Here is a 21292-nt window from a genome sequence, read left to right on the forward strand (position 1 = left end):
GGATAGGACTTGCATATGATCTCAGACCTTGTAGGCTGTGCAATGAAGCTGTTGAAACTCCGAGACACTTACTCACCTTGTGCCCAAAGGTAGGGGAAATTTATGAAAAAGGTTACATAAGGTTGAGCTATAAATTTACGAATCTAAACTTTGATCATGTTTGGGCCTATATATATTCAGGGGGATCAATGACACTAAATTTTGCAGTCTTCTATATGTGGACGCAGATTTTACAGTTGTTATAATTGCTATTGAGAACGTTTTTAATATTGTTTGATATAATTTAATGTTTATAATTTATAAAAATTGTATAATGTAGATATGCAAATCAATCTATTGTACATGTGCGCGGTTCACATGTATTTTATTTTTTACAGTTTTATATACATTATTATGCTCTTCTAATGAATGCACTGTTACTACTATAATGATTTATGTTTCTCAAACTGTTAAATGTTAATGCTTCTGTGTTATAAGGTTTATTTAACCAAAACAACACAATAATAAAAGAATTAAAAAAACAACCTGCTCCCTTTACAAAGAAATAGTAATGCCATCTAAAAGTCTATGTAAAATAAGGAGCACATATTTATATCATGACATATTGTTTAATGGACAAAAGTGACATAAGGCTAGCTTGGCGGAAATAATATTACTTGTGCCAGACTGAAGACACCTATTCACCACGTGCTAGACTGTACAAGCAGCATTGAAACAAAACATGCTCTTAAAAGCATCTTTCAACAAATCTCTCCCAAATGTAGACAGTTCACATGCAGTATAGAAGCAAATCATGCACATCACGTTAACAAAAGCAGCCCTTTGGAGCAACGTTCAGCAAATCTTTCACGGGCTTAAACTGCTCCACTGGCCCTGACAAAACGGCTGCTTCCATAAAACAGCGTTGAGCAGGCTGCACTAGTTAAACGTGACTGAGCAGCTACTTGGTCCCAGAGCCTCTTTCTTGTATACATCTTCATTAGCACTCTCTGGCAGTGAGCAAAGATCACTCACCCAAGCGCACTCTCAAAAGGATGGCGGAGTTCCAATAAAACAACATTCATGTGTAAATAAAGTCCTTCTGTTGTGTTTTTCTTCTTAAGGACTAATGTCAGTTTCAGTTTATATTTCAGTGAATTAATTATTATACTCATGATAACAGCAATGTTTTAGATTGTATTCTGCCCTTCTGGGGTAGGAGAAAGCCTGATTTGCATATGGTTTTTCCCCTTCTGTAATGGCTTGGCAGGCTGAAAAACGATGGTCTGGAGTGTTGCCCAGAGCTTTGCTCGTGGTTGTGATTAATTCAAACCCTTCCAGCCATCACCTTTCTGTTTTGCTAAAGTCACCCCGAGTGGGACGGGTATGCCCAGACGTGGGTCCCGAGTCTGCCGGGCCTAGAGACCCAAGCTAATCCTCACCGATGATGCCCAACAAGGCGGAAACATTTTACAGCCATCACCTTTCTGTTTTGCTTAGATTGTATTCTTCCATGAATACTATTTTGAGTAGGATTGGTTTGATCACTTGTGGATTCCTTTGTCTATTTTAGTTACCCAGTTGCAATGGTTAGATCAACTGTAACTAGACAAAATTGCTAAACAACATGTTAATAATGTGTCTTTATTGTAATTAAAATAATCTCTGATCTAAACAAAATGTTTTTTCATATGTATTCAGTAACCTCGTTTTTTTAATTGATTCTGTTGCACCTATATTTTAAAATGTACATGCAAAAGACATGATTTCCCAGTGGAATGCCCAAGTGATTCATCTCATCAAGAGCTAGCTAAACCAACTAGAAAAGTTTTACCAAAGAACTAAATCTGTATATTCCTTGCAAGCACTTAAACATGTGCAGCTACATGTAAACATTGTTTCTATTCTACTAACATCACTTGGCCAGCAATCCAATCTAATGTCATGTTTTAAATTGTTAAATACTATGCCATTCCTTTATTTCTCTTGACCATGGTTCACTCAATCGAGAAATGCACGGCCATTATTTATATTAACAAAATAGTATTGCTCCAAAATGAATTTTCAACATAAAAGCAATTGGTGAAAACATCTTTTTTTTTGTCCTGAGAAAATTTTGCAACTTTATTTGGGGGTGATTTCCCATATATTATATCTTATCTAAAATCTGAATCCTTCCTTTTTAGATGATACCATCCAGGCATGGTATTTAAAAGAGCTTCCCATGGAGCTAAGGGAATACTTTGACTGATTAGAAATATTTCTTTTCTACAATGCTCCTTTCAGATCTAGAAAAGTGCATGAGTTCTCCGCTTTTGAAAGAAAACTACTTTGGATTCCTCAGTACTTTATACCTATACGGCTATTATCAGCTTTCCCAATGAGAACAGTTTGGAAAATGTGATCTCCCTTTATCTCTAACCCCACATGATCAGTATCACCTTCCATGTTCGCACCAATCCGCGTTTCAAGCTTATTAGAATATGGAAACAGGTTGAAACAGCCACGCTCCAGGGATTTAACAATGTTCTCTGGCAACTTGAAAGAGGGGATGCAAGCTTGCTCGTACTTCCAGATCACTCAGTGGCTTTAATCTGGTTGGCCATGAGCCATGTCTAACAATACTGTTTGGTCGCATAGGTATTGGGAGCGGATAAGATCTTTCCTTTCTGGTAGATTGTAATGTGTCTGCACGAAACCCTCAGGATTGGACCAGGATGTTGCCCCTAGAGGACTGCCTCAGTGATCTATTTTGTCCTTAATATCATTCAACCTGTGTATGGAGTGACTGGGGATCTTGCAACCATGTGCAGCATCACACTTCACCAGTATGCTGATGATACACACTTATATTTTAAAGTGTCACCTACAGAGGACATCCTCTTCCTGGGTGAATGTCCGACTGGGATTGAATTTTGGATACTAAAGGCTTATTAAAAATTCAATCCTTCAAAATTTCTCTTCCCTCCAAACAGAGCAAATGGTGGTAATGACATGCAATTCTTGCTTTAAATGCTTTCTTCTGGATTGTAAACTATCTTAAAAATATCATAGTTCAAAAAAGATTCTATAGCTCAGTAGCAGATTGCTCTCTTACAGTGATTAAAGCCTCATATGCCTGATTTGTAACTACTGTGCAGTCACTAGTTTTAGCCCATGTTGATGGGGGTAACAGCATTTTGATGGGGGGTATCACAATATGTCCTTTGTCCTTTAAAGTCTGTTTTTAATGCTGCTACTCTGCTGGAAGTAGGGGACAAGAAAGTGTAAGCATGTTTCCCAATTCTAACCACATTACACTAGCTTCCATTTTAATTTAGAATACAATTTAAATTAGGTTATCTAGCATATTACAAAAACCCACTTATCTTGGAGCCAAATTACACATCTCTGGAGGGTTACATGAAACACGAAGCAACTCTTTGCCCTGTCTTAAAATCACTCAAGCAACAAAGCACATACAGTCAGGAGTTTTCTCATATAATACCTTGTCTTTGAAATCATGTTCATCTTCTTCAATGACTTGTGCCCTTGGCTTTGGTTTTTGGAATAATCTGAAAACGTTCCTTTTCTCTAAGTAGTAAAGCGTTTGTTTTTTCTATTGTTTTTCAATGAGAACTGTTGTTTCTGTGATTTTATTTTATAGATAATTTAGCATAATGTGGTCCTCCTGCTGTCCCCCATCCAGGGGCTCTGGGACAGGATGAGTCCTTTAAGGGTCTGCTCTCCCAGCCCAGGGAGGATTAGTGCAGAGTGACAGGTCCTGGTCCACAGCAAGAATCACACTCAATTTGCCCTGTGAGTGGGTCATAAGCTTAGCTTGCCCCTGCCTTGGACTGTTCCTTCTTCTCCTCAATGCTTGAGGGCTTTGGAAAGATTTACTCTTCCAAAAGAGTTCCAAATGAAGTCTTCCTTAGGTGTTTGCCCACGAGTGAATCAAAGAAGGGCTGAGAGACCCCCTCTTTTAAAGGCAACAGTCCCCAGGTGCTTGGAGAGCAGAAAGCCTGCTTTAGGGATCCAGTCCCTGTTCTTGTGACAAGTGATCTTTGCTCTCCAACATCATAACCACATTGCTTTGTACTAAGGAAGTAGAGGGGCAAGGAGCAGGGAGGGGTAGACAGGAGCAAAATGGTGGAATCCTCCTCCAGCTATGCTGAGTTCCGTGCATCTACACTAACCCCACCCTCTCCCTTGTCAATAGCATCAAAGGCCATTTTGGTATGCACCACCCTGGTGTGAGATTTGTCCTTTTGGGACAGGTGTGGCCTTTGTTTCCTGGTTCCTAAAACAGCCCTTGCTGGGTGGCTGTGTTGCTGTGGAAAGGTGTTACCAACCTGACAAAGGTTCAAAGGAGAGGCATTGTCATCCGGTCTCCTCCCTGCCAGTTGAGGGGACAGGCTGTCTGACCAGAATACGCATATCCCTTCCATAATTTGTGGTATGGGGAAAATCAGCATTAATTCTATTACCGCCATTAAAAGTGGCAGGAACCGAATTACCACCACTTTTTCTCCACACTGCTGAACTTGTAATGAGGCCCTATGAGTGTTCCTTGCGGTATTTAAGATGCATTATTGGTTGACCTAATTAAGATGCTACATCTGTGCTGCCCTGTGGAGACCAAAGAGTGAAACATTCTAGTTGGGGCACATAGTTTTCTATACAGACCCAAGGTGGGAGAAGAAAAGTGTGATGGCATGTCTACATGCACAACTGAATACTGTAGAAATGATTGTCCGACAATCCAAGGCATTAGCCTGCCCCAACAAAGGCAACAACAAAGGCTCCAGACTGAGCCCTGACGTACTTCAGTGCCACCTGAGGTCGGAGCATGAGCTCTCAACATACGAGAGCTGCAGGAGCAGCTCTGCCACCCTTCCCATCCGGCAATTCGAGCGAGGTAAGCCCCTGGGCTTCAAATACAGTGAGCGCCACCGATCTGCCTACTCTGACTATGACTGCTGCATTTATGTTTTCTTTTGTGCACTTATGTTGTCCAAGGCCTATCTGATGTGCATTTCACTACGTTTCGGAGTCCGCAGGCCAGCAAACCGCATGGTTTGTTAATATAAGATGACCACCACCGTCGAGATATCGACTTCGTTGTGAAAGATTTGGAACTTCCTGCCTTGATGCTAGGCCCGGCCTTCTGATTGGCCAGCCAACATCCCATAGCCATTGGATGGGGCACCGGCAGGCGTTAGCCAGCCCCAACGAAGGCAACAACAAAGGCTGTTGACTGACCCCTGAGCGAGCTTGATGAGCGCTGTGCACCAGGGACCCTGCCTCTCGCCAGCCATTACCCAGTTGCCTGTATCGGTGCAAGATAAGTACTATACTTTTGGCCGCCGCCAAGATATCGACCCAACACCCCGCTCCATTGATTTAAAACTGTTCATCACGTGTACTGGACTGATTTATTGCATTGACCTAGCGTCCCTCTCCAATGATTTAAAACTGCTCATCACGTGTACTGCATTGATTTACCGCATTCACCTAGAGTCCCTCTCCGTTGATTTAAAACTGCTCATCACCTGTACTGCATTGATTTACTGCATTGACCTAGAATCCCTCTCCATTGATTGAATATTGTCCCACTCCGCCACGGCCCCCACTGCCTACCGTATTACCCAGTCCCTTTCCGCAGCACTCTCTGCCTCTCCCTTATTGCACAGACTTACTGCAGCATTAATATGTATCCCTGCGCACTGCACCTCAATGCCTGATGCAAGTGACTAACGTATATACTAAAGCCTATACTAACGTCAGACCATATTACAAAGGTTTATCGTGCCCCTCCCAGAGCCCTACCTCTATAGCACTGACTCACTGAGTCCCTGGTTCCGAGCTGCACAGTCTCGCGCCACCTCATTTTGCTGTACCACCTACATGTGCACCGCCTTAATGCCAGACCATACCTTTAGGGTCTACCCAATCGCACTCAGCGCCTTCAAACAAATTATCTGATCCTCGGGACTTTTTGCGCCTATTAGCTAACATGCCTGATGCCTGTTAAGTATCCCTGGTGACACTCACCTCAACACACCACTACCTAAGCACCAAAAATCCATCCTAACACTATCTACGCCATTGCCTTGTAACTCAGCACAGTCCTCTGGTCATTGGCCTTAATGACCTTAAGCACTCAAATAGGTTCATACTGAATCATTCCTCTCAAATATGTCCAATAGCAGCCACCCATGTACGTCTAGTACCCCAGAATACTCCCGAACAGTAAACTCTCTCTCCAACCCACGCCCTACTCAACTTGTGAATAGTGATCCTACCAATAATCGTACACCTTGTAGTACCTTGGCCAGGAATAAAAGTCTCAGAGCTAGATTACCTAGACTGTACAAACCTTCCACTACCAAAACAACTATAGTAACTAACCTTTCCTTAAGAACTACCACCAAGAAACACCACAAATATAATCTGAATGATGTAAACATCATGACTGCTCACCCCACTATACACAAAGAAAGAAATGAGGCCCGACTTACTAATCACACGACCAACACGTTAGGGACCACTAAGATAAACTCCCCCACTGGTATCCACACCTCCCCAGGCCTAAAATATCTCAAAACACTCCCTCTGCCTGCCTGATCAACATCCCCAATCTTAAAGCTGCGTTAATCAACGCTAGATCACTTGTAGCACATACATCTGAGATTGCTGACCAGATTACGGCAAACAACCTTGATTTCTAAACCATAACCAAATCGTGGTTACACCAAGCGCAGGCCCTACCATCTCTCTTGCCGTCCCAGATAATTACAATATACTAAGAGCATATAGAAAGGATGCTAGAGGTGGAGTTATTGCCATTATCACTAAAGCCAACCTAGCCATGAGAATAATCCCGTCCCAGACCTCAAATCTTGTAACTCCTCACGATCAAATTACCCACTTCCAAAACCAGCACTCTAACCATACATCTGATTTATAGACCTCCAGGACCAATTGGATCCTTCTAAGAGGACATCTCCTCTATCTTATCGGAGAACACCAAAGTCTTGTCCCAAATACTTCTACTAGGGGACCTAAATATTGGGTTCAATGATCCCAACGACATACATGCCCTATCCATTGTCAACATACTTCTTGAGCTTGGCTTCACCCAAAAGGTGACACAGGCCACCCACGACAAAGGTAGCACCCTCGACTGGGTAGCAGACCTAAATTGTGATGCATCCATTCTATCCATCACACCTCAAACTTGGACAGACCATTTCCTGCTAACCTTCTCCCTTTCAAGTAACATTCTCTGTCCCAAACTTAACACAATGGCTCCCCCATCCATACCCGCAATAAAAAGAATATTACAGCAAACAGGATCCTATTGCTTATCATCCCTGTCCTCACTCATTGCCTGATTATTCAGAACCTGATGTCTTGGTTAATGCATACAACGCCGCCATTACAAATGCACTAGACTCAGTAGCACCCCTCAAACTGCAAAAAAGTAAACCAAATGTACACTTGAACTCCTGGTTCACGCCTCACCTAAAAGCACTAAGAGATGAAAAAAGGAAGTTAGAATCCACCTGTAGACTCTTCCCTACAGCAGATAATAAAACAAACTTGGTCAACTCTATTGCATGTTATAAAAAAGAAATACTACTATCTAAACAAGAAACTTATAATAATAGGATTCAGAAGGCCAGCTCTAGTTCCAAGGAAATTGTCACAATCCTAAGAGAACTAGAAACACCCATTCCACAAGTAGATGACTGCATAAAAGACAAACCTTGGTGTACCAACATCCAAAATGTCCTCTCTAACAAAATGTCCCTGCTACAAAAAAAATTGAGAACAAAAAAACAACCTTATCCACTACTGATAATAATGCTGTCCCCACAGAGCGAATGCTACGGTCACCTGGTATCCACGGGGATGCCACTCAGCCCTGGTTGGTTGCCGGAACTTTCTCCCAGATTTCCGGATGATATCTTCGGAGAAAGTCTAGCCTGAAAACACAGGAGGGCTGGGTTCAAGACTGGCTGACTCAGGTAAAGTATCCTCCCACCACCCCTTTGGCTTCAGCCCTTAGGTCCTCTCCTCACCTTGCTGTGGTGTTAGGCATGCTCTCCGTCCTGCTTTCTTAGCAGGGTGCGTAGTCTTCAGTGGGCATGGGCGACCGAGTTACTTCACTGGCGCGTGCCCATTCAAGTGTCTTTAAGGTAGGTCTTATTGCAGCAGTTTTTGTATAACGCTGTTTGTTCTTGCCTGCCTTTCTTTTGTGATTAATAATGTCCTTTCTTTCTCCCTAGGTGTGCGGGAGATTCGGAGCGGCGTGCTGGTTGGTTTGAGCACCGCCAGCAAATGATGGCGCGAGATGTGCGCTGCAAAGCGCTAAGTAATGCGCTATGCGTTGCGCTGCTTTGTCTTGCTTTTGCTAACCTGTGTTTCCTCTCTTCCTTACAGGTCACGCTGTCCTTCTCCAGCAGGTGTGGAACTCCGGAACGATGCCGGCCAGGAGGTGACAAGCAAGGTAAGCTTCTTGTGATGTTCGTGGCTTAAGCAATGCCAGAGTATGCCTTTTCTAATGTTGTCTTTCTCCCTTTCCTTTTCAGGTTGCTTCGTTCCGGTAGGTATGCGGTGCCCAGAAGAAGCTGTTCACAGGAGAGCGGATCACAGGATGAGATTGCAGGAAGGATTCTAGTAATGATGTTCCTTTTGTCTCCTCTGCAGGCTCGTTGCTCTGAGGCTCATGGGTATCACAGGACACAGTGAGCATTACGTTGCAGTCTGCAAAGTAACGCAAAGCGTGCTTTGTTGCTTGGGTGTGGTTTAAATAGCCTCCCAGCAAAGTAGCCCTGGTAAAGTAGTCCGAGGCCACCACACCCAAAACACTATACCGCATAGCTTAGTTCTTAGAAACCAAGCTATGTGAATGCCTCCATGTTAACTGCAGGCCCAATGAAAAGTAATCCCCCTTCAAACATGTTTTCCACAATGAATATGAGCCTGGCGCCAGAGGCGCCAGGACTAACTCCAAGAGAGTCTTGGGAGTGGATGCAAGGCCTCCAAGGCCTTAATGGAGCCCCGAACCCTGACCTTACCTGGCAAGTGGACTTGCCAGTAGGGGTCTGGGGTAAGGGTCATGACAGCGAGCTAATAATCCTGTCCTTAGTTTCAGATTCTCTAAAGTTTCCACGCTAGAGGTTGAAAAAACTATTATCTCACTCAAACCATCCAATTGCCAGGGAGATAGCTGCCCAGCCCAACTTATTAAGGACGCCGCCAGAGACCTATCCCCATTCATAGCCAAGCTAATCAACGCCTCTTTTTCTTCAGGAACTGTCCCTAACAACTTAAAAGAATCATGGGTTTGTCCCCTAATAAAAAAGCAATCCTTTTCCCCGCCATCCCTACCAATTACCGCCATATCAATACTGTACCGTTTCTTCTTAAAATTCTGGATAAAATGGCATACATCCAGATTCAGAAACACCTTGAGCTCAATCACCTACTAGGCATCGCCAGTCAGGTTTCAAGCCACAACATGACACAGAAACCGCTCTATTAGACCTAAAGTCTCAAATTGACACTCTCAAGGACACCGGTAAAACAGCCTACTTCTCCTCGACCTCTCGGCCGCATTCGACATGGTCGACCATAAAGTACTGTGTCATCACTTGGCCAGTGCTGCCCACTTTTCTAAGGATGCTATCACATGAATCACATCCTTCTTGAATAATAGGACAATGAGAGTCTTCTCTGTCACTGACTCTGCTGATCCCATCCCTACCACCTGTGGTGTGCCACAAGGCTCATGTGTCTCACCTAAACTGTACAACGTCTTCACGAAGCCGCTGTTTGACAAGTTGGACCGTCTGGGTATCACCTACACTAACTATGCAGGTGATACCCACATCCTCATTCCACGTACTGGCGATTATAGTGTAGACATGGCTCTGGTGAACAGAATGTATCTAATCATTCAGGCATGGATGGCTGTTCATGGCTTATGCCTGAATGACGATAAAACAGAACTCCTCATACTTGGGTTGGCAGCCAACGTGAGCAAACCTAACCCTAATTATCCCTCATTTAATATTGATGGAAATACTATCAAAGTGTCAAAGGAGGTGAAGACATTAGGATTTCACCTTGACTCCACATGCAGTCTAAACAAACAAGTCATCCTCTACAGTTTACACATGCAAGCTGATCAGATCATGTAAACCATTTCTTTCCAGAGAAAGCTGCTTGATCCTGGCTAGGGTCCTTGTCAAAGTTGGAATAGTGTAATGCACTTTACTTAGGCGCCAATAGAGGCATTATCAAGAGAATCCAGATTCTACAAAATAACGTGCTGTGATCAGCTTGTGGGATCCAGCAGAGGGTGCACATCTCACATGTAAGAAGACAGAATAAATGGCTCTCCACCAATGATAAAATTACCCTCAAAACGCTATCCCTCACCCACAAATGTCTCAATGGTGCGGCCCCACGCTACCTATCTGAAAAAATTATCAAGAAAATTCCCACTCGACCGACTAGAACAGCCAACTCCTCCAAATTGATCGTGTAGAGATTCAAAAAGGCAGGAGGGAGCAGTTTCCCTGTCCTAGCAACACAACTTTGGAATGACCTCCCTCGGTCACTTAGAGAGGATCAAACATTCCCACACTTCAGGCGCAACACTATCAACTGGCTTGTTTCCAAAGACTCCTGACCTTCCACTCCTATGACCCCCTCCTCCTCCCATGACTGATACAACACTCACCTGAGCTGCATGACCCATGCTCCTATGGGTGCCCCCTCCTGCCCTATACCCACGCCGACCTCTCACTACAGATTGTAATGTACTATGACCCATATTTCCACTACTTATCCTGAACATGTCAATATTGTAACTTGCCTCCTTTTTGTTGCCCTTGTTGTCTGTAACATAAGCCTAACGTGTACTTGCTCTCCTGTGTATTCTGCGCCCAGATACCTTCGGGTTTGGCGCACATTACAAATTCAACAAACAAACAAAGGTAATTTTAATGTAAATCCTAAATTGCAGGGAGGCGGACGACGACTGTCTACTCTTAAGTGCAAAAGTCAGTTCTTTTCCACCACATAGAGGAAGAATAGAGAGCACAACAAAGCAAAGTCGCCTTTGCTCTTTACTTTTCCACTACATTTGTGAAAAAGTGTAAATAAATCCTGCATTTAACAATTGCGGGAGGGGTTTAGAATGAATTCCTATTGAATTCCCCTGCTTTTACCAGGTGGTCCCTTCACGGAGATTCCATAGGAATATGTTGAATTACCGCAGAATGAAATGAAATACATGCTGGCAGTAATGCAGCTGCCTTTGGCTCATGCATGAAAACCAGGTGGACATGGAAAATATGTCCTGCTCCACCTGACAAATGGAAGAAAATCTCGTTGGTCAGCAAGAATGGCAATACAAGTGTTCTGTCACTTTAAAGCCATTTTTACCGATTCCCCCCCCCCCCCAAATGTGTTTTAGAAGATGAATCTGTCATCCTCCCATTAACCATATCAAGTAGGCTCGACTAATGATCTACAAGGGTTCAGAACACTGCCAAGAGCATTGTAATTAAAAAGATGCAATTGGTAAGTTGTCTGCATCAAATCATTTTCAGCGTTACATGCAGAACTTGTTTGATAAAATAATGCCATCTTCTGCTTTCACAATGGACTTTTGAGCATGCGTTTTTTGTTTGAAGAGCCATGTTTAAAAAGGTACTTCTTCAAAATATGATGAGGTACCGAGCTACAGAAGCAAACACGTGGGAATGCTTTGCCTGCTCAGCTCAGTGAGTATTTGCATATCTTCACTCACTGCACTGTATGTTATTCAGGGAGGAAAACTATTGATGAAGGATTAGAAAGAAGAGGTGTGGTATGAGGGTGATTGTTAAAAGCACTTAATTACTTTGAAGGTTAACATGATGGCGCCCAAGTGCTAGGGATGATTAAATGCATATAGTGTGCAGAGCACACAGTATAGTTTTAACCAGGTCTAGGCGCCCTTCGTAGATAGACACAGATCAGAAGGCTGCCCTCTTCATTTCATACTATTCGGGTGTCAGTCTTCGATGCATATAGAAGGATAGACACTAGTCCAGGGCTTTAAGTGAGCCAGAGCTACCTAGGGCATTGCAAGTTCTCCCACTAAGTAACATCTGAGGCAATCTAAAAGCATGAACATGTGATCAATAGACAAGCAGTGAAAGGAGCCTATTCATGGAATTTGCTCAAGCAGGACAGTCCAAGACTCACACCGAAATGCTGGAGCTCACTGAATGAGTACATATGGCTCATGGTATGCAGAGGTTTTACTGTGCTGTGGCAAATGAAATGAGCACCAAGTCTAGTGTGCCTTATATGTTCATAAGGGTTGCATGCTCGACTCCCTTTCACACACATATTTATAAAATATAAAAATATGTCTTCATTCTTATGTTCCCAGAATGCTCCTTGGTTTATGCAAACCAGCAAAGAGCCTGCATTAGTGATGTTTGCCCCCTCCCCTTTTTCAAAAGCGATACATTGCAAGAATGTGGGTACCTTACTCACTGAATGAATTGTTTTGTATATAGAATGCGAGAGATGTTTCTATTTCTCAAAAGAGATGTACTTACAGAATGTGTTTACACACTGAATGGATTGTTTATATACTGAGTGAGAAGGTGGTTCATTTATTCCAGTCATTCATGCCGGTCAAGTGGCACAGCGAGTAGAGCACTTGCTCTGAGATTAGTGCAGATCCTGCTAACGCAGGTTCGAATCCCGGCAAGCACACGTGGGTAATAATAAGCAGCGCTCAGATACCTGAGGGTTCCTAGCACTATATAAATGTGAAATTGTTATTATTTACAGAGAGTGTTTTATTTACAACATGTCGACTGTATGCAAATAGACCTACCTCAGAACATATTGAGTGACCCAAAACACATGCCCGAATGTTCTCAGGATTTAGTGTTTGGGGAACGTGGCCTTTGCCTAAGGCCACACCCAGCACTCTTCTTGCCACACCCATCACTTAGGTCACATCCCCTTGTTAGATAGAGTCCCTTTCAATTTCTAACCCCACTTAAAGTGCCAGTCAAATCCTTTTCATCCTCCATCTATGGGGGTCATTACAAGCTAGCTGGTTCAGTAATTACGGTACCGATAAGCTTGCCAGTACCATAGTTCCCGGACTGGCAAAGTATGAGTTCTGCTTCCGGGTGCCATTACGGCCGCCAGGTCTGTCCAGGAGGCCGTACTGGCACCCGCGAGCAGACCTACATGGTAGCGCCGGTATTGTTATTAACGGTGCCGGCGCTACCGTGCTACCCATTCCCATTGAGCCCTATGGGGACTGACAATTACCGGCACCCGGCAATGGGTTATTACCAGGTCCGGCGGGGTCGGAATACCCCAGTAATTGCCCATTGCCGGGTGTGGGTATTTTCACGAGTTTGGCGGCAGCTGTGCCAGTTTTACCAGCATGGCTACCGCCAAACTCGTAATAAGGCCGGTCTATTGTTGTCTTGGCATTTTGACATGGCATTCTTAACTTTAGTTGACGTCGCATCTAGATAGAAATATGAATGTTAGCATGTGCCACACGTAGGTGGAATTCTTAACTTTAGCTGACGTCACATCCAGATAGGATTGTGAATGTTAGCGTATGCCACAATTAGATGAATTCTTAACTTTAGCCGGCGTTGCATCTAGATAGAAATGTGAATGTTAGCATGTGCCACACTTAGAAGGAATTCTTAATTGAGCTGGCGTTGCATCTAGATAGAAATGTGAATGTTAACATGTGCCACACTTAGATCGAATTCTTAACTTAGCTGGCGTCACATCTAGACAGAATTGTGAATGTTAGCATGTGCCACACTTAGATGGAATTCTTAACTTAGCTGGCGTTGCAGCTAGATAGAAATGTGAATGTTAACATGTGCCACACTTAGATCGAATTCTTAGCCGGCGTTGCATCTAGATAGAAATGTGAATGTTAGCATGTGCCACACTTAGAAGGAATTCTTAATTGAGCCGGCGTTGCATCTAGATAGAAATGTGAATGTTAACATGTGCCACACTTAGATCGAATTCTTAACTTAGCTGGCGTCACATCTAGACAGAATTGTGAATGTTAGCATGTGCCACACTTAGATCGAATTCTTAACTTAGCTGGCGTCACATCTAGACAGAATTGTGAATGTTAGCATGTGCCACACTTAGATGGAATTCTTAGCTGGCGTTGCAGCTAGATAGAAATGTGAATGTTAGCATGTGCCACACTTAGAGGGAATTCTTAACGTAGCTGGCATCACATCTAGACAGAATTGTGAATGTTAGCATGTGCCACACTTAGAGGGAATTCCTAACTTAAGCTGGCGTTGCATCTAAACAGAGTTGTGAAAGTTAGCATGTGCCACACTTAGAGGGAATTCTTAAAGTAGCTGCCGTCACATCGAGACAGAATTGTGAATGTTAGCATGTGCACACTTAGATGGAATTCTCAACTTAAGCTGACGTCGCATCTAGACAGAATTGTGAATGTTAGCATGTGCCACACTTAGAGGGAATTCCTAACTTAAGCTGGCGTTGCATCTAAACAGAGTTGTGAAAGTTAGCATGTGCCAAACTTAGAGGGAATTCTTAACGTAGCTGCCGTCACATCGAGACAGAATTGTGAATGTTAGCATGTGCCACACTTAAATGAAATTCTGAATGATGAAAAGTGACACACTTGAATAGAATGGTGATCACTGGCCTGCCTCGCATTTGGACAGAACACTGAAGATTAGCAAGTGCCACACTCAGATGGAATAGCATATGATAGCAAGCATCATACCTAGACACAAGTGTAAGGACAGCAATACCAACTAACCAATACACTAACAATTTCATCCCTCTGCATACACCTCTCAAACTCTAACCAAACACAACCACAAACCTAAAGCGCAGCAGTCTGCACAAACTTCACCACACTGCAACAACAAAACAAACCACACAAAGACTTGTACAACAGCACACAACGACTACCAACCGTAAAACACCCCAAGCCCAGCCAACGGATCAACCGGGCTGAGGCTGCCAACAGCACATCACTGCTCTCTTGCACTTTTCCAGCTTATTCCCACTAACTCACCCCCAACTTCTCCCTTTTTCAGAGCCGCCAGAGCGCCAGGGAACCACTCTGGTGGTCATAGTGCGCGGTACAAATATCCTTTAACACTAACATAACATTCCTACTATCACATTTCTGGAGTTTGTTTGATTAAAAACATTAAATGCATTCCTTGTCATTGCAAAGTCTCTACTCTTCACAGGATTCCTTGGAGTACATTTCAAGTCTATCACACAGCCACACCCTACGATTATACTTATGTATCTTTCTTAGGCCTGCCTTCAATTAAATACTCCCCAGTCCTACAAATATCTTTGAATGTACCTTCTAAATGTGTCTACATTCGGAATCCACAATCCTTGGCTGGATCAACATGCACACAAGGAATGGTTCCTAAAGAGCTTAAAGGGTCTATCTTAACACCCCTGCTAATGAAAACTTCATTGGATCATAATATGCTCCAAATTATCACCCCAGTGCTGGCCTGGGTTGGCTTGCAAAGATTCTTGAAAAGGTAGTCACTGCTTAATTAGAAATGTTTATGGAAGAACACTGCCTCTTTAATCCATTTCAATCAGGCTTCAGGTCATGTAATGGAACTGAAACAGCACTTATTACCATGTGAGATGACATTCGGGCAATTTCACCTTGCTGGTCCTACTTGACCTCTCTGTAGCATTTGACACTATCGACTTCAACATTCTTAAAACCAGACTGATTGAAATTGCTCATATGTGACAGAACTCTCCCTAAAATGGCTTCTATCTGAGTGAACACAACAGGTCAAGGTTGGAGATTATTATTACAGTCCGCTATTGATCTCTTGTGGGGCTCTGCAAGGCTCCTGACAGTCACCCTTGTTGTTCAACATTTATATTCGTCCACTTTTGAGCATTCTTTCTACATTTGATTTACATTATCACCCTTATGCTGATGACACACAGATTCAAATGTGTGTAAAGAACTCATTGGATTCCCTTTAACATATTTCTGATTGTGTTTTGGAAATAGAAAAGTTGCATTACGTTTAATATAGTACAATTAAATTCTTCAAATAATGAGGTCATTTTCCTTGGCCCCAAACATTTCTTGGATAATCCATCTAAATTGACCTCCTGCTCGGTTTTGCTTGACCATCTGACATCCTATGTACATCAGGTTTACACCTTGGCGGTATCTGCCTGTCCAACCTGGACTGCAATTACTAAGTTAGCGAAACACACCATTAATACTGTCTTAGATTTCTGCGACCAATTTTTCTGCTTATTCCAGTGAACGATCGACCAGTAATGGTTGGCTCACTGATTAATTCTAAACTGGACTACTACAACGCTATCTACTCAGGGATTATGTAAAAACAAATTTACTGTCTACAAAAATCCCAAAATGTAGCATATTATTTATGGTTTGTATGTTAAGATAGTGTAAAAGGTCACGTATTTAACCAAATGCACTTAAATAAAATAAAAAATAAAAAAATTATACAGTTTTCTGTCAGGTTTTTCTCCCTTCCTGGAGGAAGTATGTGTAATAAAATGACAAAATCAAATCAACATCATCCCTTTCTCTTTAATCAGCCTAGCCTCTGCTTGAAGCCCTGATAATTTTATTTGCACCCCTTTACCCTTACCTCTATCCCCTTATGTCTTTACCTCTTCCTTCCTCTGCAGACTACAAAAGTCTGGCCAACCCTGGCAGTGGCCCAAAACCCGAACTTCCAGAAAAACCTTGCCACGTGGAGGTCTCTGCAGTGGTGATATGGTGCAGTATAACAGCTCTGTAAAATGACATGACATAAAATAAGAGGAGATGCCTGAGCCAAAGGTATATGGGAATCTCATTGTGTTCTGCCACGCGGCACCACACAAACAGCAATGAAGCTCCTCTAGATGTATATTTCCATCTGTTATCCACTGCTACATTTTAGCATGAACCTTTTTTCAGTATCTATTCATACTTTTGACCGAAAAAATATCCAAAAGAAAGACATGGTCATAATATTGTCTTTTCAAACCTACACTGTCAAATGTAAATGGGGTCTCCTGTGGTTGTTGAAATAGGAGAGCCCGAAGTGTAGGTGGAATGATGTGTTCCTGAATGGAAGGGCTGGGAAATGTTATGGAGAAAAGACATGAGGGTGCTTGTTGGGGCCTGGGAAACTGGGGGACGTGGATGACAGTGGATATGTGGATAGATTTGTTTTATTAATATTTAGATTGGCCAAAATATACATCACAATATTCGGTCATGGCCAATGTAAAGTAAAGGCAATCAATGCTTTTGTAATCTTTAGTTTCTGAATCACATGCATTCAATATATTGTCGTGGAAGATGCTTTCAAATGAAGCCTGATTTATTCTTTACCACTTTGGACACAAATAATCATTGCCAAGTGCAGATGTGTGGCCTAAAGTGTTCCTTTAAGACTCGGACTTCTTTTTAATGGTTCTATTGAACTCTTAATTCATCACTTTATTGCACTATTTCAGGTAAAATGGCAACTAAGTTAATTGATCTGGACTTCAAAATGCCATGGGCTTCCATACAAGACAGCAACACATGGTGTTATAACAAAGCTAGACGGATTTACAAGGTTTACTAGACTATGGTTAACAGTAAATTGAAGATTTAATTTAGTGCATTGGGGACACATTAATAACTAGTCCTATACACCGTGATTGAACCGGCACATTTTTTGATTCATAGCACTGTAAAGAGCAGGTGTTAATTTTAGCCAACTCAATTATACTCGATTTCTGAACCTCAGAAGGGTGAGTATGTTATCCCGACTCACATTCAAAACTTTGAACACAGACACGCCAGCAGTGAGCACCTAAATGGGTTATCGTGCCAGCTTAATCATCTTTCAGAACCGTCTGTCATCGGTACCCAATACTGCCCAATACTGCCCACCATTTTATAGTTGACTTACAAGCCACCCTCCTCCATCAGTGTCCATGTCACAGAGCACGTTCATGGTTCTACAGTTCTCAAAGTAGAGTGTGTATATGCCACTCAAAGTGATTCCTTTCTGCAACAGATCCTTGCAACTCTTTGGTCCTGCATGTTTTAGGGGCGAGAGGAGGAGACAAAGAGAGGAGACATTAGTTACATTCATTTAGGAATAAAAACAGGACAAACGGTGTTATCTCTCACCTAGCAAGTGCTCGTAGAGGTCGACAAAAGAGCATGTGATGCTGAATTTTAATGAGAAAAAGATGTAGAGGTCATTGCAAGTTTGGCAGTAATGGCAAAACCAGAGGTATACGACAAATAGCTTAATTTTAATAGACTGCCCGATTGTCGATCACATGCTGCCTCCAGAAATCAGTGGGCAGAGATTATAGGAATGTCAGCTCGCAGTGTTGCAGGAATAATGCTAAAGCATTGGTATCTGTGAAATACCATTGTTAGCCAATTCCACCCTAGTTATTCGAAGTTGAAAAATCCATCTAGAATCAAGCCAAACTCCTCACAAGTTACCTCCAATCAATGGTAAGACAGTCAGAGCAAATTAAATTAAACAAACTGGCTGCCAGGTGCTTATAAAGCCTCCCACAATAGAAGGTAGGAAAAAAGTGATGCAACCACAAGGTACAGGGGCCATCCCCCCATCACCCCGCCTACCACCATCATGTGCCACACAAAAAGAAAAGTATTCATAGACAACGCCAAAAAACTACAATTTTCTAAGTGGCAGCATCAGGCTGGCAGCAGGAAAATGCATGAGCAGCATACCTCCAGAAACAGCCACGTGTGCAGCCTGTCCCCTGACTACAGAGGTCTGTGCACACCGCAGGCAAACATGCTGGGTTACAGAGTGCTGAACCAAAAAGTGTGGGAGCGACTGAGGCAGTACATAGGAGCTATGCACCAGGACAGAGTATGCAAGAGAGTACATGCCCCGCTGAGAAGGTGCAAGGGCCGCCACATGTACCCGGGACAACACCCTCACACTGGTCTCTCAAGGACAAGCAATTTATCACACTTTGACGATATGTGTGGGACACCCCCTATAACTATTAGCACATACACCAGCCATGTCAATTTACCTGGAGAAACCCCGGATGATATGCCTCAAAGCAATACTACTTTAAAAGGGGCATAGAGACACACATGGGCACATGGATGACACTTAAGGAAATTAATGTTGCCAACATCCTGTTCCCTGTTCTCAGAAACCCGATGGCAAAATATTCCCATCACCCCTGTCTACCTAACCATTTAAAAGCTCACACCCATCACTCCATAACTGGGTTGAGCAGATGGGTCCATGCCACAAGGAACAGATCTAACAGTTGCCCCTCCCATAACCTCAATGCACTTAAAGGCTTTAACATTAAAGGAAACCAATGGACTTAAATGAATGATGCATGCCGACAAACGACATGTCTGGTTGGGGTTTTGCTGTTGTCATTGTGAGATCTGCAGACAGCAGACATCACATATGTCACTTCTCCTGTGGGTTACCACGTCAGAAGGATGATCTGATGACATAAGGTGGGATAGGAGTCACCCTAACTGGTCTATTACATGTGGTCATGTACACATGCGTGCAGCCCAGAGAAGGCCTGAAAAAAGAACATTGGTAACTGTATGCAACTCAACACCTGCCTCAGTATTGGATTGGTAATGTCAGCAAAAGAGAACAAACTCTTACAAAAAGCACAACAGCAAGGACAACAATTGTGTTTCTCAGTATGGACCAGGCATGGGCAACGGATGAGCAGCACACATTGGGCCTCATTACAGGTCTGGCGGTAACCGTGACGGTAAAACCGAAAGGTAGCCGCCGGACCCGTAAACAATTACCAGCGCCTGACTTGCCAGTAACACTGGAGTATTACAACCCTTGAGGCGGAAAGTCAGGCGCCAGTAAAATGTTCCCCTTGGACTCTGTGGGAATGGGAACCACGGAAATAATGGCACTGGTAATAACAGTGCCAGTGATTCTCTGAAACTCTGTGGGTGGGTGCGGGTCTGCCTGCCAGGTCAGACCTCCTGGGCGGGAGGGCACCCGCCTGGCAGAGTTGCTGGTAAGCCTACCGGCACCGTTGTTTCCGGACCGGCAAGGTTGTAATGAGGACCATTGTCTGTGCAGAGTACTTGTACTTACATTTCTCAGAATAACTATTATAAATGCATGGCATTTGACATAACGCACTATCCTGTCCTGCTATGTGATATCTCTCTCAAGATGGGCCTCCAGGTCCCTGCGTGTGCCGTGCTGGAAATGAGGGACACAGAGCCTATGATAACAGGTGATATCTTATCTTTATTTTTTTTCACACTGCCACGAAAATGCAGCAAATCCCCTGTGCACATGCGCGAGCATGCGCACGTCTCATTGGTTTCTCCTGGTGTGACGAGCCTCCTCGTCACACTGAGTTAACTGTCTGCATGTGGGACACAACATCTCCCCCTCTTCTATGATTCTTATAGGTCTTGTGATGCACTGCTTGGGCCTCATTAACAGCTCCACGGGCTGCCCCGTCTCTGGCAAGGCCATATTCCTTCCTCGACCCCCCTTGGGCAGCTTCCACAGCGTTCTCCTTGTCCTCGCATTATTTCTCCCCCTCTGAGTAGAGTCTGAATTGTGACACGTTTCATGTAATCACTCAGCCCGGGGGCCGGTCAGTCACCATAGACCCTTTGATCTGCGTGATGACACAGGGATCAGGATGAAACCTGGACTCTGACTTACGTTCTTGCTTGAGACGCACGAGAACCTTGTCTCCTCGATTCTACTCCGCGTACCTTTTCATCTCCTCTTTTTTTGCTGTGTCCTCATTCTGGAGCGACTTCAGGTCTGTTTAAACGAAATCACCACTGTAGGGCAATCTCGTCTTCACCTTCCTTTGAAACACCAGCTCCGACGGGCACTTTCCGGTTGTTCCTTGGGGTGAGTTCTGATAATCTCGGAGTATGCTACACAGTGCCTGGTCCAGCGACCTTGGATTCAATGCATTTTGTTGCAGCACCTTTTTCAATCTTTCCATAAACATTTGTATCATCCCGCTGGCTTGTGGCCACAGGGGTGTACTTTTTCTGTGACGTATGCCCATGTGCCTAAAGAATCTGGCAAATGCCACACCATTAAATGGAGGCCTGTTGTTTGACTTGAGCACATCAGGAATGCCCCACGCTGAGAATATGACGTCCAGCTCAGGGATGACGGTGCTGGCTGCTGTGAATGAGATCAATTGTACCAGC

General features: G+C 43.5%; 1 protein-coding gene across 1 annotated transcript in view; it reads right to left on the reverse strand.

Annotated features, from left to right (window-relative positions):
- Window positions 1–21292, reverse strand: part of LOC138471860 (ficolin-2-like) — a 450860-nt gene that overhangs the window by 97158 nt on the left and 332410 nt on the right. The window contains exon 7 of the mRNA XM_069609719.1: window positions 18012–18139. Within this exon, the coding sequence (XP_069465820.1) occupies window positions 18012–18139 (128 nt within the window). The remainder of the gene's footprint in view (window positions 1–18011; window positions 18140–21292) is intronic.

Source organism: Ambystoma mexicanum, chromosome 8 (assembly GCF_040938575.1).
Source record: "Ambystoma mexicanum isolate Mex_15411 chromosome 8, UKY_AmexF1_1, whole genome shotgun sequence".
In the NCBI taxonomy this organism is placed as follows: domain Eukaryota; kingdom Metazoa; phylum Chordata; class Amphibia; order Caudata; family Ambystomatidae; genus Ambystoma; species Ambystoma mexicanum.